General features: G+C 47.3%; 1 protein-coding gene across 1 annotated transcript in view; it reads left to right on the forward strand.

Annotated features, from left to right (window-relative positions):
* ADAM12 (ADAM metallopeptidase domain 12) overlaps nt 1-23,949 on the forward strand; it is a 379,134-nt gene that overhangs the window by 202,891 nt on the left and 152,294 nt on the right. Inside the window, 2 exon segments of the mRNA XM_020973659.2 lie at nt 6,249-6,327; nt 18,619-18,695. Coding sequence (XP_020829318.1) covers nt 6,249-6,327; nt 18,619-18,695 — 156 coding nt within the window.

Consider the following 23,949-nt stretch of genomic DNA (forward strand, 5'->3'; position numbering starts at 1 on the left):
ATGAACTGTGGTCATTGTTTCTCTACCAATGCATTCATTCCCTGCTAGGCAGAAAAGAACATTGGTGAATGTTCTAGATCAGGTCAGTATCTGGATTTTGCTAAAGCTGGAAACATGTTCTCTAATGACCCTTGGGCTCCCATCTGTGACCAGTTAGCTCCCCAGTAGATCCCTTCTCCATTTATTCTTTAGCTCTTCTCGATAAATAAGTCATCATGCACAATCAGGTCTATTGAATGAAAACACTGGGACTGTGGTGATTCTGAATTTTTAAAATTGCAACTCCACTTGTGAGCCTTGATTTTTTTGTGCCCTACCTATTTCATCTGGCCCTTATGCCAGATAATTGCTCCTAGAAATATCTCCAAAATCCTCCAAAAAGCAAAACTATTACCCTTCAGAATGTTCTAAAAATATGCATATCTCTGTAGTAGAAGATATGGTCATTTGAAGAATGAGACATTGTAAGGAAATCAGACCAGCAGAAAATGGGGTCCATATTTTGTTTGGGTGCCAGCTCCACCTACTACTATGAAACATTATAACTGAAGTCCAAACAGACCCAGATGGCTTAACAGGGCCCACAGTGCCTCCTGGAGACCATTTCCAGACTCTTGTGCCAGATGAATCCACTTCACCCCCTAAATGTCATTAGAGTCCTCAAAGAATCACACTGAAGAGGGTGACATTCCCTTAATGGATTTTTAAAAATATAGTCCGAGTAATTGATGCCATCCAATCCCCATTTGTTTTCCCCTGTTTCACACATTTAGGCCATTCCAAAATTCATAATGACTTGTCAGTGTTAAGTCTGGTGACCTAACAGCATTTGGAATTCCTGGCTTAGTGGTGAATTACACTGGAGGCCTCCCCCTCCCCCTGTGCACTGTGATGAATTGGTGTCTTTCTGCTCTGTGTCCACACAGGAGGAAAATTGATTTAATTAGATTAAGCAGTTCCCATCCAATTGGGTTATCTCTCAACATTCTGACTGTAATCACTTCTTCTATGAGATTGGGAATAAATATAAATCAATTGCATGGATTTCATTAAGTTTAAAGGAATGCAGCTACATTATCGGATGTTGCTGAAGAAAGACAAGAGCCACCTAACAGACAAGCTTGGGGCTACCCTTAGCCATTTCTTGAGAGCAAGTGGAGGTCATGGGAAGAATACCAGACATGCACACATGATTCATTAAGTTGATATCCCTCTTTTTTCTAGGCCTACTTCCACTTCACAATATCTCTTGTCAGCATCTTTTTGCCATAGCTGACAAAATCTCCTTTTTGTCTCCATTGGGACCACCAGGAATTGGATTCTTCTGAGATGATGTTGGTGCATGCTTCCTAGCTACGTAGTAGCATCACTAGGAAGATATTGGGATTAAAAAGGCAGGTGTTTGTGGAATTTGTACAGGGTCATGAAAAGTGTCCCCTTTGGTAGGACATGTTCTATGACCTCTTCCATTCTTTTTGTGTTTGAGCTACCTTAAAAATTAATTTGTGGGTGGCTTTGTAATCTTGGCACTATTCTGTATAGATTTTTACAAATCGTTTGGTTTCCGTTTGATTTTGGGTGGGTAAGGGAAGGTAGGAGGGAGAGATGACTAGCTGTAGATTTATAAGAACTTGAAATGAGAGTAAAGGGGTTCATTGAAGCATTTTTAAATGTTTAGAAGAAAGCCAACAGAAGAAGAGCCAGAAAGAAGAACAGACTAGTAGGATGAGTAAGCTACAAATCCTGGAGAACAGAACCAGAAACAATGGGTTTAAGGAGGAAAGCGGATTCAAGAAGCACTTCTGAATGATCCGAGGCTTGATCCAAGTGGAAAGGGCTGCTCAGGGCAGTGCCAGGCTCCACCTCACCGGACAGAGATTTTTCAAGTCTGTCAGTGTGTCTGAGGTTCATGACTGGGCAATCCTCACGATTAACACCCTTGGAGGTTGGATAGGACGTAGGGGGTAGAAGGAATTGAATGCGGTCAGGAGACCTGGGTCTCAGGTTCATCGGCACCATCTGAAATGATGAATGAGAAAATGCTGAAAATGATGAAAGTTCATAGAATTAGGCTGGGAAGGTCCCTTAGACATTCAACAATCTCATCACATAAGAGAAAAAGCTGGTCGAAGCCAGTGTGCTCTTAGTAGAAATGATGCTAAGTTTGGAGTCAGAAGGCCTAGTTTCAATCCTCATTCTACTACTAATGGGCCTTGGACAAATGTTTCACTTCTCTAGACATCAGCTTCCTCATCTATCAAGTGAACTAGATCATATCTAAGAGAACTTGACTCTACGTGTCCCATGATTCCAGTGATTCAACAGTCTAATCCCGTGATTCTACAGCCTGTGACTCAGGTGTGACGTGACTTGCTCAAGGTCACTTTGCTAAGGATCCATGTCCTCTGGCTTCAAATCCAGCCCACTCTCCATGAGACTATTCTGCGTGAAGATCAGATAGTAACCCTCCTCTGGAAATGAGGGAGCAGCAGTATCTATAGGCTCTTCAGTTGAGTCATGGAGCTGGTCGGTACGGGATGCAATGAAAAGAAAAATTTAAGAGAAGAAAAAACATATTGCAAAGCCACATGCCAGGCATTGGAGAGCATTGGGCATTGGAAGCCAAACGGAGAGAGCCCTTCCTTTAGAAATAGAGAATCATGATGATCTCCAGGTCTCATTAGATTAGATTAATTAGACTAAAAACATTAGACTAAGAACTAGAAGGAACTTTAGGAGCCCCTTATTTTACAGATGGGGAAACCAAGGCTGAAAGAGCCTCAGCAACTCACACAGCGAGTATGTGAGGCAGGTTCTGAACCCTGGTCTTTGATCTGGATCCAGAGCTCTATCTACTACTGTGAGGTTGCTATCTACCCCTTCATCTTACAGACAAGGGAATGGAGGAGCTGAGAGTGGAGGTTCCACTAGTTAGCGGCACTGTCAGGACCTCCTTCCTGTCCCTGACCTGCCTGGGACACCATTCTTCTACCCTCCCCCCCCATTCGTTGTTTTACATTGCTTCTATCTGGGGACAAATTGACCCATCCAAGAGGGCAGAAACTCAGGCACAGAGGTTCTGTGTCTGTACTGAGGACAAACATAAGCAGACATTCCTCCTGACCTTGTGAGGACAAACTCTCCAGCTGGGGATTCCAGTAAGATCAATATGTCGGTTCTAATGCTGTGTGTTGGAGGCTGCTCTTAAAAGTACTTGAATCTGGCCCTCTCTTTTCCATCCAGCCCTTGTTTTCAGAAGAAATCTCTAGAGTATCAGGGAAAAACTGGCTTCTGTTGTTGTTTCTCATTCCATTCAAAAGACACTCTCGGAGCCCTGACAACACTCTGAGTCCTGGAGCCAACTGATCGAAGATGCTAATTCTTCTTCATTTTGGTGCATTGTCACATTTCAGTGCCTTCAGGCTTTTACAATGGAGAGATCAAAATGGGCTGAGTGGCTGGAAGCCCAGAGGTGGATTCAGGATGAATTCAGGCACTTCCCTCCACCCTATTCCCACATGCCCTCTACGTGGCCTTGAGCCGATGCTTGATTTCCCGCAGTCAAGTTTCTGGGAATGCAAGAACAGCTCATCATACCAAATCCTTAAAGGGCTGAAGTCTCATTTCAGTTCCTTTGCTATTAATTTTCCTGTCTTTCAAACCCTGAAATTAGTCTGTCAACAAACTATCACTGATGGTATAATCTTGTCTCCTACCCTGCATTTTCCTGATACTTTCCCCAAATCACAGAATTTCAGACAGATCCCACAGGCACCAGGGTCCAGTGGAAAGACCATTGACTTAGGAGTCGGGGAACTGAGCTCAAATCTTGGCTCTACCCATTGCTACCCAGTGACCTGGGACAAAGCATCATCCCTCTTGACCTCGGTTTCCTCATTGGTGGACACTGGACTCAATGGCCTCTCATGTTCCACTTCTAGGTCTGGGGTTGCCTGACTATATCATCTCTCAGTTTCCTCACACATACTGCACTTCTCTGATTTCAAAGGGATCTGTCCATTATATCAGTTTACTATGTGCCTCGTTTTCCTCAAATCAAAAATGATGTGTTTGGACTAAATGACCTCTACACATTCCTTCCAGCTCTAAATCTATGATTCTGAAGATTTCTCTTTCCCAGAGACCCAACAAGTAGGCACCTACCCTTTATGTCTCACTTAAGGCAACCTAAGATGGCATGCATTTTCTTGGCAACCATATCACCTTGCAGACTCATGTGACTCATATTGAGCTTGGAGTCCACTAAAGCTCCCAGATCCTTTACAGACTGACTGCTGCCTAGCTAAGTACCCTAAGCATTATACTTGAGAAGCTTACTTTCTGAACCCAGGTGTAAGAAATGAAGCCAGATGTCTCAAATTCTCAGTGAATTAGCTTTCAGTTGAAATCATCCAGGAGTGATACCTCTCTCTAAGGGATCTATAAAAGCCTCCTTACTTTAACTGTCTGCCAAGAGGCAAGCTCCTGGGATCTGACAGCAGAAAGCTCGGGTTCGAGTTCTGTGGCTGATTCAAAGTCATCTCGTCTTCCCATGCCTCCTTTCCCATGCCTCCTTTCCCTCACTTGTAAAACAAGTACAGAAACATCACACTGTACTTCTCCTTAAATAGATGCCCAATGTGAGTGACTGAAGCTAAGTCGTCAGTGGGAGTGCCAGGGCCCCCTCTTCCCTGTGGGATCTAACACAAGCTCTTCAGTTGGATTCCCCAAGCTCTTCCATCTCATTCCAGTCTCGACTTTTTTCATGTGATTTTAGAATGGAAGCTCCCTTAGGGCAGGGCTCCCCAGCACTGTAGCTGGCACCTGGTGGATGCTTAAGACATGTTTGTTCTTTTTAAATTGTTCTTCAAAAACTGAATAAGTATTAAGTTCTAGGGGCAAAACGAGTGAAAACTAGCCATGCTTTCAAGGGGCATGGCAGGGGAGGGGAGAGGTCCTACTCAAGACCACTGTATCCCCATCTCCGAGGCCAGGCAGAGTTTCCAAACCAGGCTTGGAAAGCAGAGCTGAGGCTTCAGAGGGAATTTGAGCCACTGAATCTGAATCTGGGGTGCTGCTCCTTCCTCCTCGTTCAAGCTTAGGCAAGTTCCTCCTTAGGAGAAAGAGATTGGATCAGATGACCTCGAAGGTCCCTTCCAGCTCTGCATCCTGTCTGCCAAGGCCTGTGGCTGAATGTCAAAGCTATGTTTATTTCTGACCATCACCTTATTTGTTTTGGTCACTAGCAAAGTAACCTTGGAAAAGTCATTTAACTTCCTTGGGCCTCCTCAGTTTCCTCATCTGTCAAATGAGGGCATCACATGAATCAGAGGACCCTGATGGTTCCTTTTGGCTCTAATGATGGCATTCCATGATTAGGCCCATTCATGGCTGAATAAACCCTTTTCCTTGGGATTTGAAGAGATGAACCAAGTTTAGTTTTTCTCACCTTGCATCAGTCCATCCTGTGTGTTTCATCAACCCATCTTGACCTTTTCCTATTAAAAACATGTTTGGAGTGTTTTGTTTCTTTTTTTTTTTTATCAGCAGCAGGTCAACATGGGGAGGTCCCATGCTCAGGACCATGACTTTTCAGGGCAGGGCTCATCCACTGGGAGCCAACACAGAGCACTGCATTTCCTCACTTCCCAGATGGAGATAATAACAGCATCTACTTTCCAGGACTGTTGTGAAGACAAAATGAGATGATATTTGTCAACGTTTTGTTTTTTCTTTTCCAAACCACAAAATGCTAGCTATTATTATTGTCGCCATCTTTGTTGTTGTTATTGTTTATTGCATCATGCTTTGGTGTCATGGTGGGCCACAGCTCAGGACCGAGAGCTCAAGCATCTGGGCTCCAGTCTGGATTTGGATGTAAACCTGAACACATCATGTCCCTTTTCTGCTCCTCAGGGCCATCTTTTGGCAAATGAGAAGCTAAAACTTAATGGGATCTGCTCAGCTTTAAAATTCTCTACTGGATAAATGAAAAAGAGGCAGGATGGTTCAGTGGGAAGAATGCTGGATTGGGGGTCAGAGAGCAGGGGTGCGCTTCCCAACCCTTCCACCTACCGGCTGGGTGATCTCGGCCATGTCGCTTCCTTTCCTGGTGTGTCCATTTCCTTGGCTGAAAATGAGGGGTTGGACCAGACGGTCTCCTCTGTCCTTTCTGGCTCTTAATACTGGATCTCATGCTCATCAACAGGTAATGATCTAATCGACCTTTCCTTTTTGTTTTCCAACAGAGGCCTGTTGGCTGGCAACTTCACAACAACCCATTACTGGGAAGATGGCACCGAGGTCTCCCTGGCACAAACTTACACGGTGAGTCGCCTATGTCTGAATCGATTGGTTTTTTAGAGGGAAGCGGCATGATTGACATTTGCCCTCATCTCAAACTAAGCACATTGACATGCTTTTTGCTGGGCACAGACGAGGATAGGAGACTGGCCCAGCAGAAAGATGACCTAATAAAGGTGCGTGCTGCTAGGAAAGGCCAGGAAAAGCTGTGCTGGGAGATGTTTACCAGTCATAGAGCCAGATTCAAAGGTTTGGAGGCTGCCTTCTTGGGCATACTTATTATAAAACCCCACCTAGGCATGCTAGGGCCACCCCAGCAGCCTTTTCAAGACCTTCCCTTTGGCTAAGTTATAGTTGAAGCTTCTAGGAGGCCTGGTGAGGAAGATTGGACTTGGTACCAGAAGCTCTGAGTTGGAATCCTGCCTCAGACATTTACTTATTGTTTAACCCTGGCCAAGACACTTCATCTCTATCTGCCTCAGTTTCCTCATGTATAAAATGGGGATGATAATGCCTCATAAGTATTTTATGAGGATCAGATTTGATAAGATATATTAAGTACTTTGCAAACCTTAAAGCTCTATATAACTGCTAGCTGTTCTTGGAAATACATTCCAGATCCTCTGCCTTTTTTGTGTCCTGGACCCTTTTGGCAACTTGGCAAAGCTCATGGACCCCTTCTAGGAAAAATGCTTTTAAATGCATAAACTAAAAGTATTACAAAGAAAAACTAATTACATTGAAATACAGTTATCAAAATATTAAAGGAAGAAAATTATGTTCACAGACCCTACATTAAGAATCACTAATCTAGACATTGGAAGAAAAATGTCTCTAGCAGAAGCAAGACTATATAGACCCCGGGTCTTCTTGATGGAACAACAGGACAGAGACTGGATACTGAGGGAAGGACTCCTTTGGGTCTGGCGACCTTCCCTAGGCTGTCTGACACACCTGAAGGCTTCATTGACAGCTTGGGTTTCCCAGCTGCCCAGCACACCTAGGCATTCCATTCCCAGAGAAATAAGCCTCCCACCTTCTCATCACAACAAACTCAGCTCCTCAGTCCCTCCATGCTCTGAGCCACAGCTCAGCCCCAGACCTTAAGTTGTAAGGTTTTGGGTTTTTTTTTTTTCATTAAAAAAGGGCCTTATTCCCAGAGAAGTAGCTACTGATATCCCCATATTTGTCAGTCACTCCTCTGAAGTTTCATCTATAAAATTGAGCAAAGAAAAGAAGAGTTGAGAAACCACTGTGAGCTCTTATCACAAAGGGGCGATGCACGTCCAAGGTATGATTAGATCAGCAATTGTGTATTTCCTTATTTGCCAAAGTAAATGAGAAATGTACCCACTGTGCTGGACATCGTCCCAGGATCCTTGGTTCAGGGACTGGAGTGGGTAGGCCATTAACAAGGTATTCTCAGAAGCAGCCCCTTCACTCCGGCCAAGCTCATCTGCTCACCATCTGTTGAATGCTAGCCACTCGTTACCCTCCCTGTCCTTTGTCACGGCTCCATTCTGCCTCCTGAGAATTTCCCCACTTTTGTGCTATCTGCATCCAACCTCTCTTTCCAAGCCCATCGCAAAACCCAGGAGGAGGATGAGACAAGATGGGGAAATGTGGCCAGTCGGGCGCACTTGGAACTGTTTGAATGGCTACACGCTAAGAATGGAGAGTTGCCAACAGGAATGGCTCAATGCTGACTTGGAAGGAGGTTTCTAGTTGGGTTCCCCGGGGAACTGTGCTTGGCCTTGGGCTATTTCACATTTTAATCCCTGCCTTAGACAAAGGTAGTTATGGCTCATTCATCAAATTTGCAGATGACATATGGCTAGCCTACCGGATGACATGGTCAGGAGCCAAAAAGATCTTGAAAGGGGCCAAAGCATTGAACTGAATCTAATAAGATGAAATTTAATGGGAATAAGTTCAATTTCACAAGTCCAAGACTGGGGAGGCATTGCTGAATAGCAGTCTATCTGAAGAAGAATTGGAGAGTGAAAGCCCATTCTAAGTCAGTGGTGAGGTAAGGAAACCAAAGAGGTCAATGTGGCCTTTAAGGCTGCATAAGAAAGGCAGGGAGCCCAGGACTGGGGAGGTGATGGTATCATTGAACCATGCCCTGGTAGGACCACAGCCGAAGCATCATGCTTAGTTCTGGGAGCCATCTTTAAGGGGGACATTGATGGGCTCAGGAGTGTCCAGAGGTGATAAAGGTGCTGAGGGACAGGCCTCAGGATCATGTGATATGATTGGGGAATGTTGGGAACTGCAGCAGAGAAGACTGGGGAGGGGGCATGATCTTTGCTTTTGAGTATTTAAGGACCGCCTCATGGAAAAGTGGATACTTTTGTTCTGCTTGGTCCACAGGGCACAAGTGGGAACTCTCAGCTTTGTGGCTAAGTCACTGGCCATCTCTGGCTTGCAGTTTCTTCTTCTTAAAATGAAGGAGGTAGGCTAGGTGACCTCTGAGCTTCCATTTAGCTTTAAATCTATGATCCTATAGTCCAGTGGGTACAAATTTCAAAGAGTTAGAGTTAGGGTCAATGAAGACCAAACTGCCCAGTGGAATGGACTGCCTTGAGAAGTAGTGGGCTTTCCTTGCTGGATGTCTTCAAGCAAGGGCTGGCCAGCCACTTGTCAGGCACATTCCATACGTGTGGAGGATTGTTGTTCAGGAGCACAACGAATTGAAATGTCTCCAAGGCCTCTTCACACCAAAACTCATGATTTTGAGAGATCAGGGGAAGAGGATGAACTTATACCCAGCAGGAGATTAGGGGGCAGAGGAGCTGGTACCTTAAGGAAGAAATATGGGGGGTTCTGTGGCAGGCTTAATGGAGGGTGTATGCAGAAAAGGGCAGAAAAACAAAAAGATCTGGGAATGGCCAGGAGGAAAAGCATGTGTGAGGAGTGATGTGAAAGGATTAGAAAGATACCCTGGCAGGGCCTTAAATGCCAGGCTTAGGAGGCTTTCTCTTGTGCTCTTGGCCATAGGGAGCCACTGAGTGGATCTGGGCATGGGTGTGATGTCATTAGGCTTGTGTCTTAGGAAAATGATGTTGGCGCCTACCTAAAGGATGGCTTGGAAAGAAAGGGATGAGACCAGACACAAGGAGACCCACTAGGAGGTATCGTGGTAGTCTAGAGGAGAGGCAACAATAATAGTGTTACATGAAGTGCATTCTTAGGGTCCTTGACGTTTTGCAAAGTGCTTCACATATGTTCTCTCATTTTGAGATTATCTGATCATTTTGGTAGATGATAAAAACTGCTGAGAAATAGTGGTAGAGAAACCTAACAGAGAGTTGAGAATATGGAAGAATCACCTGCTTAGAGACAAGGCTTGAAGCTATGGAAGCAGATGAAAGAATGGAGCCAACAATGGAGTCTTATGAGAGAAGAGCAGGACAGACAAGGAGGGGAGAAGAGGGATGAGGAGCAAACCTTGTGAAACCCTCACTCAGAGGCCAAGGGCCATGAAGACCCAGAAAAGGAGGCTTTGAATGATGAGTCAGAGAGGTTGGACAAAAACTTAGAAACTTAGACAAGGCCATGTTTCAGCCAACAGTGGGGAGGGCATCTGGAAGGAGGGCGTGGTCAGCAGTGCCAAAAGTTATTGAAAGCAGAGGAGAATGAGGGACTCAAAGAAGGACAGTGAGTTTTGATAAATAGATAGTTCTTTGGGACCTTAAAGGCAGTAAACTCAATAGCACAGAGGACAGGAGCAACCCATTCTAATATTTGGGGTGAGGGAGAGGTGACAGGGAGAGAACCTTTCCAAGAAAGGGCCTGTGGTCTAACCTGGAGAGGATGAACAGGATGAAGAGCAAATCCAGGTGTGTTCACAAGGTTCCCAAGTGAAAGGGGTGAGTAGGAAGTAGCATCAGTCTGAAAAGGGGAAATTAATCCAGGGACAGGGACAATAGTATATGAAAGGGAGAATGGAATGCCCCTGAGATGGCACTTGGTCTCCCCCTGAAATGCCATGTTGATGTCAACAGTGTGGCAAGCATCCCCTTTCTTGGTCATTCTCATTTCTGCCCCCAGATTGCAGGAGATTGAGACCTGAGTGAATAGTGAGCAGTGAAAAAAACGACAAAACTTGGATGGATGATCACTGGCAGGGGAATGGAGTAAAGAGAAGGCGGGTTTTCTAGCCCAGGGAAGAGCTGTACACATTTAATGTGTAGTAATGAAGATGGTGAAGAGGGAGGCAGAAGATGCATGAGGGTGGGCATGGTGGAGGCTGTAAGGGAATGGAGGAAACCAAAGAGGGTGGCCACTGTACCAACCAAGCCCAGATGAGCACAATTTAGTCTCTTTTTCATTCATTTTTGGGGAGAGGGAGAGATGGTACAGGTATGAGGGAGAAGCACCCCAAAATAAGACCATGGTGTAAGAGTGCTTCTCAGAGTCATTTCATTTTAGGCCCTCCATCCCACACCCCAAAAGGGATCCCCACTATCACGTTCTCAGTAAGAGACGACCCAGCCTCCCCCAGGCCCTTGGAAGGGTCCCTGCTGCTACCCACACCCACACATGCCCATCAGCTGAGGAATGAGGCAGCCTGCATGAGGAGCAGACGTCTCGTCTTCCATCCAGATCGTTTTCAGCTGTCATTTCCTTCTCTTGTTCGTCTGCTTGCTCCTCTGGTCTTTGCTTCCTGGTTTCATTCCCTTGGCCAATTTTCTCTTCTCTTTTTGTCTTCATTTAAAGGGAAGATGGGTCAAAGAAACATCATTTAAAATGAAAAAAAAAAGACAAGGGACTGGATAAATAAGAGCCCCAGCCCTGCCAAGAATGTTTTGGCCAAAGGTTGGGAAAGCTGTCAGCTCAAAGTCCTTGCCGCTCTCCCCAGATGGCCCCACTCCTTGGAGTGTCATTGGGAGCTGGCAGCCACGTTTCTGTAAAGATAAGAAACAAAAGGTCAGGCTTAGTAAATAAAAACCACCAGCTATAAACAGCTGGCTTTCTGGATGCAGACGGCGTAGAAGGGCTTCTTCTGTTCCCTCCTGTGGCCCTCTACAATGAGGCCAACAGATGTGCCGGGGGGGGGCGGGGGGCCTGTGGTGTTGAATCGGTCCTGAGGACAGTCGGAAATGACTGGCTGACCCTGTGTCCTCTAAAACCAGCCTGGAATGGATTTTCATAAATTAGAAAAAGGACAGCCATAAAATAAAAGGAACCATTTTCAGACAATAACGTTTTTATTCCCTGATGATAAATATGAACCAAACTGTTGGCATTGGCTTGCAGGTGGACAGGGGAGGTCTGGAAAGTTGATGGCCCATCTTTCACCACAAGAGGGCATCCTGAGAAGATGGATCGTTGGCCCCTCTCCCCATGTGTATTATCTTCCCTAGTTGAATATAAGCTCCTTGAGGGCAGAGGGAGTTACCAAATAAGCAGATCAAGGAAATGCTATAGATGTAGTTTTCTAGATTTTAGAAAAACATTTAATAAAATATACTATGCTTTGGGCAAAGATAGAGCTGTAGACTAATGTTGATCCAGTTAAATGAGTTCAGAACTGGTTCATTGACTATATTCAGAGGGTAGTCATGCAGAGTTCAAAGTCAGTGGGACAGGAGGTCCCCAGAGGCTCTGGACTCAGCCTGGTCCCTTTTACCAATGACTTAGATGAGGACCCAGACACAGACGTCTCAAGTTTGCAGATAATACAAAACTGAGAGGGGTAGCTGACTCACTTGGTTACAGTATGGATCTAGATGGGCTTGACAGGAGAGAGAATTGGTAGGAATCAACCAACAAGCAATTATTATGCACCAACAATGTACCAGGCACTACGCTGAGGACATGACAAAATAAAACAGGCTCTGCCCTCAAAAAGCTTACATCTAGTGGGATGAAGCGCAGCATGACTAAATGCCCAGTCCTGTGCTCTGATTGAGGGAATCAACCAGGCAGATACCAGATGAGAAGGAGGATGGAGGGAGGAGAGGAAATGGGCATTTATATAACACCTTCTGTGTGCCAGGCACTATGCTAAGTGCTCTACAAATAGTCTCTTATTTGATGAATGAAGAATGGCTAGACACCCATTTGTCTGACAGAGATCAGACGGTTCAAGTGGACTACATGCTCAATGTGAATATGAATCCTCCACCTTGGGGAAAAACTTCCAGGAAATGCCCTCTGCCCCAGAGTATTGTGTTCAGAGCGGGCAGCAAAGTTTGGAAGGCATATTGATCAGCTGGAGAGTGTCCAAAGGATGTCTGTGTCATATAAGCATCAGCAGAAGGAACCAGGATGTTTAGCCTGGAAAAGATAAGGTTAAGGGACAGACCCGGGAGGGCAGCGATAGGTGGGTATGAGTGTGCAGAAAAGGGACTGGCCTTGTTCAGCTTGGCCCCAGAGGGCACAGCTAGATGCTGGTAATGGAAGGCAAATTTAGGCTTAATGTAATAAAAATTTTAAAACCCTTCCTAAAAAATATTCAAAAGAGGAACAGGCTGCTTTGAGAGGCAGTGAGCTCTCCCTGCTTAGAAACTTTCAAGTAGAGGCTGGAGGACCATGTATCAGGTACAATGTAGTAGGATTCTGCCATGTATAGGTTGGCCTTGATGGCTGGTGAGGTCAGAGGATCAATTAGCTAACTGACAAACATTTATTAAGCACCAACTATTTGCCAGGCACCGTTCTAAGTGGTAGGGAGCCAAAGACAAAAGTGAAAATCTCTACCCTCAAAAAGCTTACATTCTAATGGGGGGGAAATGATGTGTACATATATTCTCATATGCTAAATACATCCAAAGCATGTAAGAGGTAATCCCCCCTTGGGACAGAAAGGACATTTGCAGTCTGGGGGACTGAGAAAGGCCTCCCACAGAAAGGGACACTGGAGATGACTCTTGGAGGAAAGGGGGATTCTGAGGTAAGGAGGGAGAGAGTGTTCCAGGCATGGAGGCATCCAGAGCAAAGGCATACAAGGTGGCGGGTGGAGTGTCGCATGTGACAGATAATGTAGACCTGAAAGGGGCCTTGGAATTATCCAGCAAAGCAGCCCCATTGAGCGTGCTTTTTCATCTGCATCGTTTCCAAAGTGCCTGTCGCCCGCCCCGGCGAGGCAACCCTTGAAGAAGACCAGTAAAAGAGGCAGTTGGGCTAGACTGCTTCTTAGGTCCCTTCCAGCTCCGAACCCCATGATCCTGCTCTCAGGCGACCATGTCCCATTCCTGCCCTTGGATGTCTGCCCTGGGCCCTTGTCCTTTCTCTCCACATTTTACATTCAAGGGTAATCTTATCAGCTGCTATATATTCTATTATCATCTCTACACAGGTGACACCTACCATAGCTCAGATGTAAATGTTTATTGGTGTTGAACTAATCTCAAGTTAACATAACTAGGCCTGATCTCTCATTAACTACAGTTCTCAGCACTAAGACACACCAGCAACCGTTTGAGGATGTCAAGCCTTTGAGGATTGCCCAAAGCCCTGGGAGATCAAGGGATTTGCCCAAGGTCACACAGTCAGGTTGGGTCAGAGATGGGGCTCAAACTAAAGCATTCTGAATCCAAGTTGTTGCATCCAACTCTTCATGACCCCATTTAGGTTTTTTTGGCAGAGATACTACAGTGGTTTGCCATGTCCTTCTCCAGCTCATTTTACAGATGAGGAAAACTGAGGCAAACAGGGTTAAGTGACTTGCCCAGGGTCACATAGCACATAAGTGCCTGATGTGAGATTTGAATGTGGGTCTTCCTGACTCCAGGCCCAGCGCTCTATCCCCGGTGCCACCTGGTTGCCCTCCTGCAACCAAGATCCAGTCTCTCTTCCCTACACTATGGCATACTGCCTTGCTATGATTAGTAATACCATTATTAATTTGGCACATTTCCTGAAAAATGCAGAAATGATGCTAAAAGCCACTGGATGAAAACTGAGTAGGAAACCAATTTGTAAAGGCAATATGTTTTCATAGAGATGCTAGCACAGATAAGAATGTTAGGATTTTCGACAGAGTTTGGCCTTTGGGCCTTTCTTCATGTTTCCTGCAGCTCTACATGATGGCGTTTTCCTGTTTCTGGCCAATGTGCCCATACTGTGTTCTGTGGAGGCCCACCACCATGTGTGTGAGTCTGCAAGGTCAATGCTGCATTGACCCCAGAAGCAGCACCGGTCACCACCTGTGCCACCCCCACCCCATCTTTCATTTTCACCTGTATTACAGATGGCTGTGCACCACTGACCTCTGCCCATTCTCCAGCCCACCTCAATCGCTGGTCTAGCACTGAAGGCCAGAGAGGCACCTGGGGTCCCACTTCTCATGCTGGCACAGCAGTGGTCCCAGGAGATGATCCCCTCATGGTCTGAAGGCCTTGTTCTTCCCCTACTTCCCTCTGCCTGCTCCAGGAAAAGAGGGAAATGGTGCCCCATAGGACTGTCCATCACAAAGGCCATCAGGGATGGCTTTGATCCAATGGTCTCACCTCCAACAAAGGTTACTATGAACCTAGGGAATTATGTAGAGAGAAGTACTAGCCCCAAAGAAACCCTTGGCGGGCATGTGCCTGGATGGGGCTCCTTCTCCAAATGTGGATTTCCCCTCTTGGATCAGGCCACAGATTGAATATGTGGGCTATTTCCTATTTGAGTACTGGCTTTTCCTTTGGATGTGGAGAAAGCCTGATAAGCCTCAGGGCCTCGGTGTGAACACATACTTTGGGAGCCAGAGTATACATACTTGTTTTGTGGTGTGAACCCGGGCCCTCTGTCATGTTTACTTACTTGTGGCTGCAATCATTTTTAGTGTACAGCTGGGCTTGGGTTGTTTAAGGGAAGATGAGGAAGGGAGGGAGGGAGGAAAAAAGGAATAAAAGAAGGAGAAAAAAGAAAAAGAAGAAAGGAAAAGTCACATGTATTCTGAGCAAGCATTCTTTTCATACGCTCTAATTGAATTTTCTGGGCCTCCCTATCTTGACAGTCCCATCTTGCACCCGCCCCCCTGCCTTCTCAGGGCCCCTGCTCTCTTTCATTCTCTCCCTCTCCTTCTCTCTCTCTCTCTGACAAAAGAGAGGCAGTCTTTAGAAGCCAGCTTTTTGAGGCTGCAGGATTAAAAAGCCCATCTCGTCTGATGCCGAAAAGGTTAATTAATGCAGGGAGATGTGAATGAGCCAAGTATTAATAATTTTTAAAAGCATGTGAAATGCCCGTCAAGTGAAACGTGAGTGATGGCTTTTCTCTCCCCTCCTGAAGGAGCAGCCCCTTTTCCAAGGCTCCATGGTCTCCTATGTGCTGTACAGGGGAGATGTGAAGGAAGTCATTCCCTAACCATTGTTAGGAATGCAGAATCAAGGCTTTATTCCACAGGACACTTCCCCCTGATTCCAGACAAGATCACTGTTTCCTGAGGCACAACCTCTGCTCCGGTTTTTCTTTGTGGCTCCATTATTGAAGGAGTTCCATGGGCCAGCTAACTCTCCCAGAGAGCTTTGCCTCCTCATGAAAGGCCCTCCTGTTTGATTTGGTTTTTTAATTCTTCCATCAGATAATTTAACAAAGTATCTTCACTCCAATTACATCATCCTTTCTTCCCTCACTTCCCCATCAGCTCTAGGCTTGGGTTCAAATCCCAACTCGGACACTAGCTGGACACTAGCTCTGTGACCTTGAGAAAATCACTAATCTCTCTGAGCCTCAGTTTCCCCTCCTGTTAAGTGAAGGCTTCTAAGGACCTTCCAATTCTGCATCTACGAGCCTAGGATCTTATTGGCTCTTTTGTTTTTATAAATGTTTGCATGATGGTCTTTTTCCCAGATTGCGAACATTTTTTCAGTATCTCTTCCCCCACCACCTCCCCCTCCCCCCACCAAGCCCTCCCCTGTGACAGACAAATGCAGCTGAACACCACCCAACACACCTCGTGGCCACATACGGCAGTGTTTGCCTCCCTCATCCCATGCCTGCCACTCCTCGCCTCCTCCTCCCAGGCAGGAGGCTCCCCTCTGAAGTTACGCCCCACTCACTGCCCTGGCCGGCCCCCTGGGGTCTTTCAAAGCTCACTTCCATCACGTTCCCATGGTCAGCACATGGATTTCTTCTGGTTCCACCTCAGTTCATCTGAGTCTTTCTCAAACTCTCTGAATTCCTCTTCTGCATCTTTGCCTGTAGGTCAATAAGGTGCCTTTTACCTTCAGTTTGTTCAGCTATGGCACCATCGATGTAATGGAAGCTCCTCGAGTCAGCAGCAGCTGCACTTTGTCTTTGTCTGCCCAGGGCCTGGTCTCTGGCAAGCACTTAATAAATGCTCATTAATTAATTTATTTATTGTCAGCCTCTTCTTTTGTCAGAAGCCGGAAGTTGTAGCCTAGTTTGTAATCTTTCAGGCCACTGAGCGGTATAATAGATAGAGTGCTGAACCTGGAATCAGGAAGACCTGAGTTCAAACCCTGCCTCAGAACCCTACTAACTCTGGACAATCGCTTAACCACCATTCTCATTCTTCCTCTGTAAATTGGGGCTGCTAATAGCACCTCCCTCCCAGAGTTGCTGTGAGAATCAAAATCAAATAGATATTAGCTGTAAAGTGCTTAGCAAACCTTAAAGCACTATGTGGATGGTATTGTTATTATTGCCAATAATAACAGCTAACATTTATGTAGTGCATTAGTGTTTGCAAAATACTTTCTCGCAGCAACCTTGGGAGGTCAGTGCTATTATTACTCCCATTTTATGGAGGAGAAAACCAAGGCCAGAAGGGCTTAAGTGACCTTGCCCAGGGTCACACTTCTTTCATTATTGTTATCATCATTGTTGTTAATCATTACAGTGCCCTGCAGTGGCCCTGTGGGCCTCCTTACATCACTAAGGTCATTTCTAGGTGGGTGCAGAAGCTAAATCCCTGGGCTCACTTTGCTGGTCCCTGACTTTGTGGGCCATCAAGGAGCTTTTGTGAAGATGATCAGAGACAGTCTAGTTTAAATACCCCTGAAGAGGCTCAGGAAATGGGGGGTGGCACAGCAGGGGAGAGGGGGAGACCCAGGCCTCTTCAGTTCAGCGTCAGACACCGTGACGGAGTTCTGGGTTTTAAAGAAACAGGAACGTGGTTTCTGTGGGATTCGGACATTCTTCAGGGATGGGGAGAAGCCCTGGGTTCGAATCTTGCCTCTGGCTCTTAGCTGCTGTGGGACCTTATCCCCCTCTTTTTCAATGGGGATAAAAAGGCTGATGCCCCCAACCTCATGGGATGGTGGGCAGTCTGAAATGAGAACGTGTGTGACTGTAAAGCGCTTCACAGACTCTGAAGCGACAGGGAGTCGCTGGGCCTGGGATCTCATTGGCGTGAGAACTCCCAGGTGAGGTAACTGCTGCTGACCCAGGCCAGCTGGAACCTTCTCTGCAGCTTCTTGTCACAGAGAATTTCCCTAGTCCTCAAAGGCTGAGGCACTTGTCTGGGTCACACAGCCAGGTTCAGGGGCAGGATTTGAACCCAGGTCTTCCTGCTAGATCTGTCTACACCACATCAAACTACCTAGATAGATGTGTAAATATAATGCCAGCTCACAGTCTTGTAATTGGAACAACAGCCTTGTATAAAGAAACCCTGATCAAACCCAATTTCCTAATAAGGAAGCTGTGACGGGACATTTCAATGACTTACCCAAGGTCAGCTAGCTGGTACATCAAGATTTGAACCCAGGCCCTCTGACTCCAATGACAACCCTCCTTCTGCTGTTCCCTGCGTTTCGGGATTATTGAGAGCACTTTGTGATTTTTCAAATGTGATCCAGCCCCCACATCTGCTGTCCAGCACTGGGCCCACATCACTGCCTGGCTGCAGCCTCTGTCCAAGACTTAGGTTCTGATAGGCCAGTTCCACTGGGGACCCATTCTAAATGCCCATCATCCTCTGCATAATCAAGTCTTTAGTCTGCTTGGTTCTTCCTGTGTGGATTGTGGGCTAGTCCCTTTGGAGTGGCTGGAGAACACTGAGGGCCTGGTACTGTTCTGGGCTTGATGTAGACAGGGTCATGTCTTCAGTAACTTTCTTAAATGGTTCTCTCTCTCTCTCTCTCTCTCTCTCTCTCTCTCTCTCTCTCTCTCTCTCTCTCTCTCTCTCTCCCCCCTCTCCTCTCTCTATCTTTTCCTGTCTGTCTCCCCACCCCTCTTACTCTCACCCTCTCTCTCTCCTCTCCTCTTCTTTCTTTCTCTCTCTCTCCTCTCTGTCATCTCTCTCTCTCTCTTTCTCTCTCTCTCTCTCCCCTCTCTCCCCTCTCTCCTCTCTCTATCTTCTCCTCTGTCTCCCCACCCCTCTTACTCTCACCCTCTCTCTCTCTCTCTCCTTAGGGTCACTGTTACTACCATGGACATGTACAAGGACATCCTGATTCGATGGTCAGCCTCAGCACTTGCTCTGGACTCAGGTAAGTCAAGGCAGCTCTGCCCTGCTAGCCTCGTCTCCAACACAGCGCAGCGGCTGCTGACTCTGCCATTGAGTGGAGAGATCTCGGAGTCTGTCTGAGGTGCTGCGTGCTGGCCTTGAGAGGCAGACGGCTGCCAGCTTCTCTCTCAGGGTGACCCTTTGATGGGGCTTTCCATTTACCTCCCCATCCTTAGGGCCCCGAGTTGTCTCAGCAAGAAGCTGAGCCTCTGTGTTCATTTCAGCAACACAGGCATGGGGGGTGTTGTTCACTTTCATCAGCACAGGCTGAAAACCTCCTAATTCTCAGGGCTGAATGTCATGACAGCTCCAAGGAACCTATAAGTTCTTTGTTTGATTAATAACGAGGATCCCAGTCATTCCATGACAACATGACTGAGTGGCCGGGATAACTCTTGGGTGAAGCCTAGGAAGGCTGTGGTGGGCTGATGGCCCTTCGTGCTAATGGACTATGGCCTGAGCTCAAGAAACACTTCCCTTCCCAAGCCTGACAGCCTGGCCCTGGGGCTTACTCACACAGCAGTTCCAAATCACTGTAATTAGCTGTAAACTGGCTCTCCAGTTCTCCCTGGAAAAACCAGGTTCCTTGTCAGAGATGCTGCTGCCTCAGCCCTTTCAGTTCCGGGCTTAGTGAGCTGGGGAGCAAGCAGCCAGGATCCTCAGCATCTGACTTTCAGGCTGGCTTTTGGCCCCGAGCTGCATTCTTCAGGACTGTGAGGGAGGCAGGCTGGCCGGCTGGCCAGCCTTCCCAGGAGAGATCGAGGGGAGGAAGGAGATCTCACCCAAACACTCCTCCCTGCTCTTGGCTTTCATTACCCAGGGCCTGCAGGCTCCAGACAAGAGTCCTTCCTGGCCTGTGTGGCCTCGGACCAGGCGTGGTCTCCTCCAGGCTTCCTTCCACAGACTGCATCTGGCCCCCTGCTCAGGTGCCTGGCTGGAGAGAGCCCTCAGAGGGACGTCACCTACAGAGGGATAGCAGGGGCCTTCTCTGTGCTGACCTCAGTGAGAAAAGCGGGCCTTTGGAGTGCCTCTGGAGAGCTGGCCTCATGATCAGTCATTTGGAGGGCTCCTTCACCAGCACGAGGCTAGAAATCCAGTGCTGGCCAAGAGGCAACATCCAGGCTGGACCTAAATCCCAGAAGACCTGGGTTTGAATCCTGCCTCTGATACTTACTGGCTGTGTGACCCTGAGTGAGAGTCATTTACCTCTCTCTGGGCCTAAGCTTCTTTCTCTGCAAAATGGAAGCTCCGAGGTCATTCCAGCTCTAAATCTATTGACCATTGAAGGCAGAAGGTGGGTGATATTATAGTTGAGGAAACTGAGTCTGAGTTTAAGGGACTTGCCTAGGGTCACACAGCCAGATTTGAACTTGATTTTTCCTGACACCAGACCTAGGCTCTATCCACTGAATCACCTAGCTGCCTAATACAATATAATAAGGATCACTATAGAAATGGAAAGGAAAGAGATAAGGTCTCTTATTTGGATGCATCTGTTTTCAGCCACCCCCTAAAACTTCTGCTTCTCCAAGGTCTTTGTGGCTAAGAAGTAAGAAGAGGGAATCCACACATACCCACAAACTATGAGAAAGGAATATGGGGTCTCTGGACCCCCTGGATGTGGATCACTGACCCTGCATGGATGAGGCACCTGTGATGATGATTGAGGATTCCAGATCCCAATCTCCCTGACGCAGAGGCAGAATCCCAGAATGTCAGAACTGCAGACTTGGAGAGGAGCTCAGCAGCCCTTCCCCCGGCCCTGCTAGCCCACGCCTGACCAGAAGCCCCCTCTCCGACCTCCTTCTGTCCAGCTTGTGAGCCGGTTCCCACTGCACCACCCCAAACACTTCTGCACGCCCAGCAGGATCAAGGCTGTTGGTCAGGGCTGTTGCATTGTCAGGGGGCCTCCAGGGACCTCCCAGCCTATCCACTCATCACCACGCTCTTCTTTCTCCAAAACTCCACTGAGGCACACCAAGCCTCTCCTCTACCATGAAGGTGTTCAGCACGTCCTTGAGATAACAGGGTGAGGATGTGAGAAAGCATGAATAAATAAGAACCAGTAAATACAAGGAAGGTTGTATTGAATGCAGAAAAATCGCTTGAGAACAGATATTGGCTTTTTCTATTTCATTTTCCCTAAATTCAGTCCTGATTACCTTCCTGGGGAAGAAATGGATGGAGACTCATGGGAACTCTGCTTTGACAATGTCCTAGAGCTTTTGACCTGTGGCCTGCCTTGTTCACAACGTAGGGGAGTGATGAATGATCCCCCAAAACACCAAATCTGGGAAAATAAAAGGAAGCATATTGCCTTTTCTTGTCCTGGTGGAGCAGAGCACAGAATTTATGTGTGTGTGTCTATGTACACATGTGTGTACATATCTGCACGTGTGCTATGATGACCAAAAAGAAAATCTAATATGTTAAAGTGCTATGTAAATGTTAGCAATGATTATTGTTATTTTGATTATCATCACCAGCCCTGCAGCTAGCCTTTCATTTACCCTCCTGTTGCCTCTTAGAAGACTGCCCTAGTGAATGGCAACCTGAACTCGTCAGGAAACATGGGTTCAAATCCTAGTGTCAAGCACTTACCAGCTATGTAGCCCTGGCCAAGACCCAGAGCCATTTATAGCCTCAGTTTCCTCATCTGTAAAATGGGGATGATGATATCCTTCTACCAAGGAAAGGCCCCCTCCAAGCCCTCATCACAGAAGATGTTGGCTCTGCCCCCTTCACAGGAAAGCACTTTGTAAACCTGTGAGATGTCATAGATTTGGAAGTTCCTTCTGAGGAAGCAGATTGCAGCCCAAGCAGTCTCCCCACCCTGTGTGATGCTTAGAGCCTTGACTTCGCCCAGGGCCTGGGCTCACACCTTCTCAAATGCTTTGCCACTGGATGACCTTGGACTAGGGCATGAGTGTCCCTCAACTCTTTTCTCTGCAGTAAAAGGAGGGAGTCAGCCTGGGGCCCTCTAATTCTCCCCTAAGTTTGCAACAAGGGGCCCACCCAGGTGCTGGGGGCTTTGCTCAGAAACCTTCAAGCTCTGTGGAGATGCATGCTCTCCACATTAGGTAGACATGGGCTCACAGACTCCTGGGATCATTAATTTGTATCTGGAAGGGCCGTGGAGTTCTGCCCCCCCCCTTTGTTTTACAGATGAGTAAAACCAAACCCAGAAAAGTAAAATAACTTGCCCAGGGTCATACAGTCCATAAGTGTCTAAGGTGGGATTGGAACCCAGGTCCTCCTGGCCCCAAGGCCAGTCCCCAATCTCCTATATGAGTGTTAGGCTGCTAGTGAAGCATGAACCATAGGCATCTGGGCTGAGGAGTGCAAGAGAATGATACATATTGGGAAGTTTAGAATGTGACTGCCAGAAAGTTTCCTTTTATCTGACCTGATTTCCTCCAGTACAAGTCAACTCTCTTTTCTCCTTGTCAGTCCTTAATGGGGATGCAGCTACACAGTGCCCTCTGGCTGGTGGCTGCTAACGTCTCGACCTTGAGGCCTCAGGAGCTTGGGACGAAGGGGGAGTCAAAGCATCCCAGGGACCCTCAAGAGGCCCCTGCCCTCGTATCTGAAATGAGGGAGCAAGAGAATACCAGGGGGCGTCTTTGTATGCTGGGAAGGAAGGCCTGGGAGGAAACAGGGTGACAGAAGTGCTGGAAAATGGAGGAGGGACTGAAGAGCTGCAGGAAGAGGTTAGGAAAGTAGAGGGGGAAACAGTGAGTCTGAGAGGAGAGCGGAGATTTAGCGAAGGGCTTATTCAGTGCCTGCCTTGGGCCAGGCTCTGGTAATACAACCCAAGAAGCAGCCCTGCCCTCCACAAGCTTGCCTTCTCCTAGGTGAAAAGACCGGTAAATTGATCAATCAATTCAAAGTAAATACAAAGGACAATTGCTGGAGGGGCGTGGGAAAGCAAGCATCCCAGCATGTGGTGCAGGTGATTCCTCCAACCATTCTGGAAAACAGTTGGGAGCCTCACCCCTAGTGTGGGGAAGCTGTGACCCAGGGATATGACTGCTGGCTTGTGCCCTAAAGAGGTCAAAGAAAAAGGGAAAGGACCCCCGTGTAAAAAAAAGAAAACAAATTTTATGGCAGCTGCTTTTGTGATAACAAAGAACTGGGAATTCAGAGGATTCCCATCACTCGGGGAAGGGCTGAGCAAATGGTGGTACATGAAGGTAATGGAAAACGATCGTCCTCTAAGAAATGAGGAAATCATTCATCTTACCTTCTTCTCAGCTCTCTGGTGTGCCCCCTTCTCCCCTCTGAGCCTGCCACCACCCTGGCACGAGCCCTGATCCCCTCCTGCCTGGGTTACTGCAGTAGCCTCCTGTTGGGTCTGCCTGCCTCATGTCTCCCCCCACTCCGGCCCATCTTCCACTCAGCTGCCAGAGTGATCTTGCTTCATCCCAAGGTTGGCCATGTGTCTCCTCTATTAAATAAACTCCAGGGTCTCCCTGTTACCCATGGAATCCAATACAAACTGGGTCTGCCATTTAAAGGTCTTCCCAGCCAGGCCCCTTCCTGGGAATGGGAAGCCCATTCTCCTATATATTTCTCTCCATCCAGTGCCCATCCTCTCCCTCCCTCAATCCAGATGTACTAGGATGCTTGCTGCTTCTCCCACAGGGCGCTCCATTTTTACCATCTCCACTCCTTTGCATTGGCTGTTCCCAATGCCTGGAATGCTCTCCTTACCTCTGCCTCTCAGAATCTCTGGCTTTCCTCAAGGCTCAGCTCATATGCTACCTTCTTCAGGAGACCATTCCTGGCCCCCTGCCTTCTAGAGCCTTTCCCTCCACCTATCCTATCGTGTCTTGTTCGCCGTTTACATACTTCTTGTCTCCCTCATAATCTCCTTAAGGTCAGGGGCTGTGGAATTTTTGTCTTCATACCCCCAACTGGCTACCACTGTGCCCGGCACACAGTAAGTGCTTAATAAATGCTTACTGATTGATTGAATGATACTGGAGACCTTCTGTCAAGCTTTATGGATCCAGACACAACTCTCAGACTGTCCGTCTGACTCCTTCCCTCTTACCCTTCTTTCCCTTCACCTTCTTTCCCAGTCCGACCCAGGCTAGATAGAACCTTTCTTGCCTCTTCATGAACACTGAGCATCCTTGGCAAATCACTGCGCCCCGCTTCCAACCACCAGCCATCCTCCTGTTGTCCTCAGAGCCATCTGCAACTTTGGCTCTGCCGCCATCTGGGTGCTCTGT

This window comes from Phascolarctos cinereus, unplaced genomic scaffold, assembly GCF_003287225.1.
Source record: "Phascolarctos cinereus isolate Bilbo 61053 unplaced genomic scaffold, phaCin_HiC Scaffold_3;HRSCAF=262, whole genome shotgun sequence".
NCBI classification, from domain to species: domain Eukaryota; kingdom Metazoa; phylum Chordata; class Mammalia; order Diprotodontia; family Phascolarctidae; genus Phascolarctos; species Phascolarctos cinereus.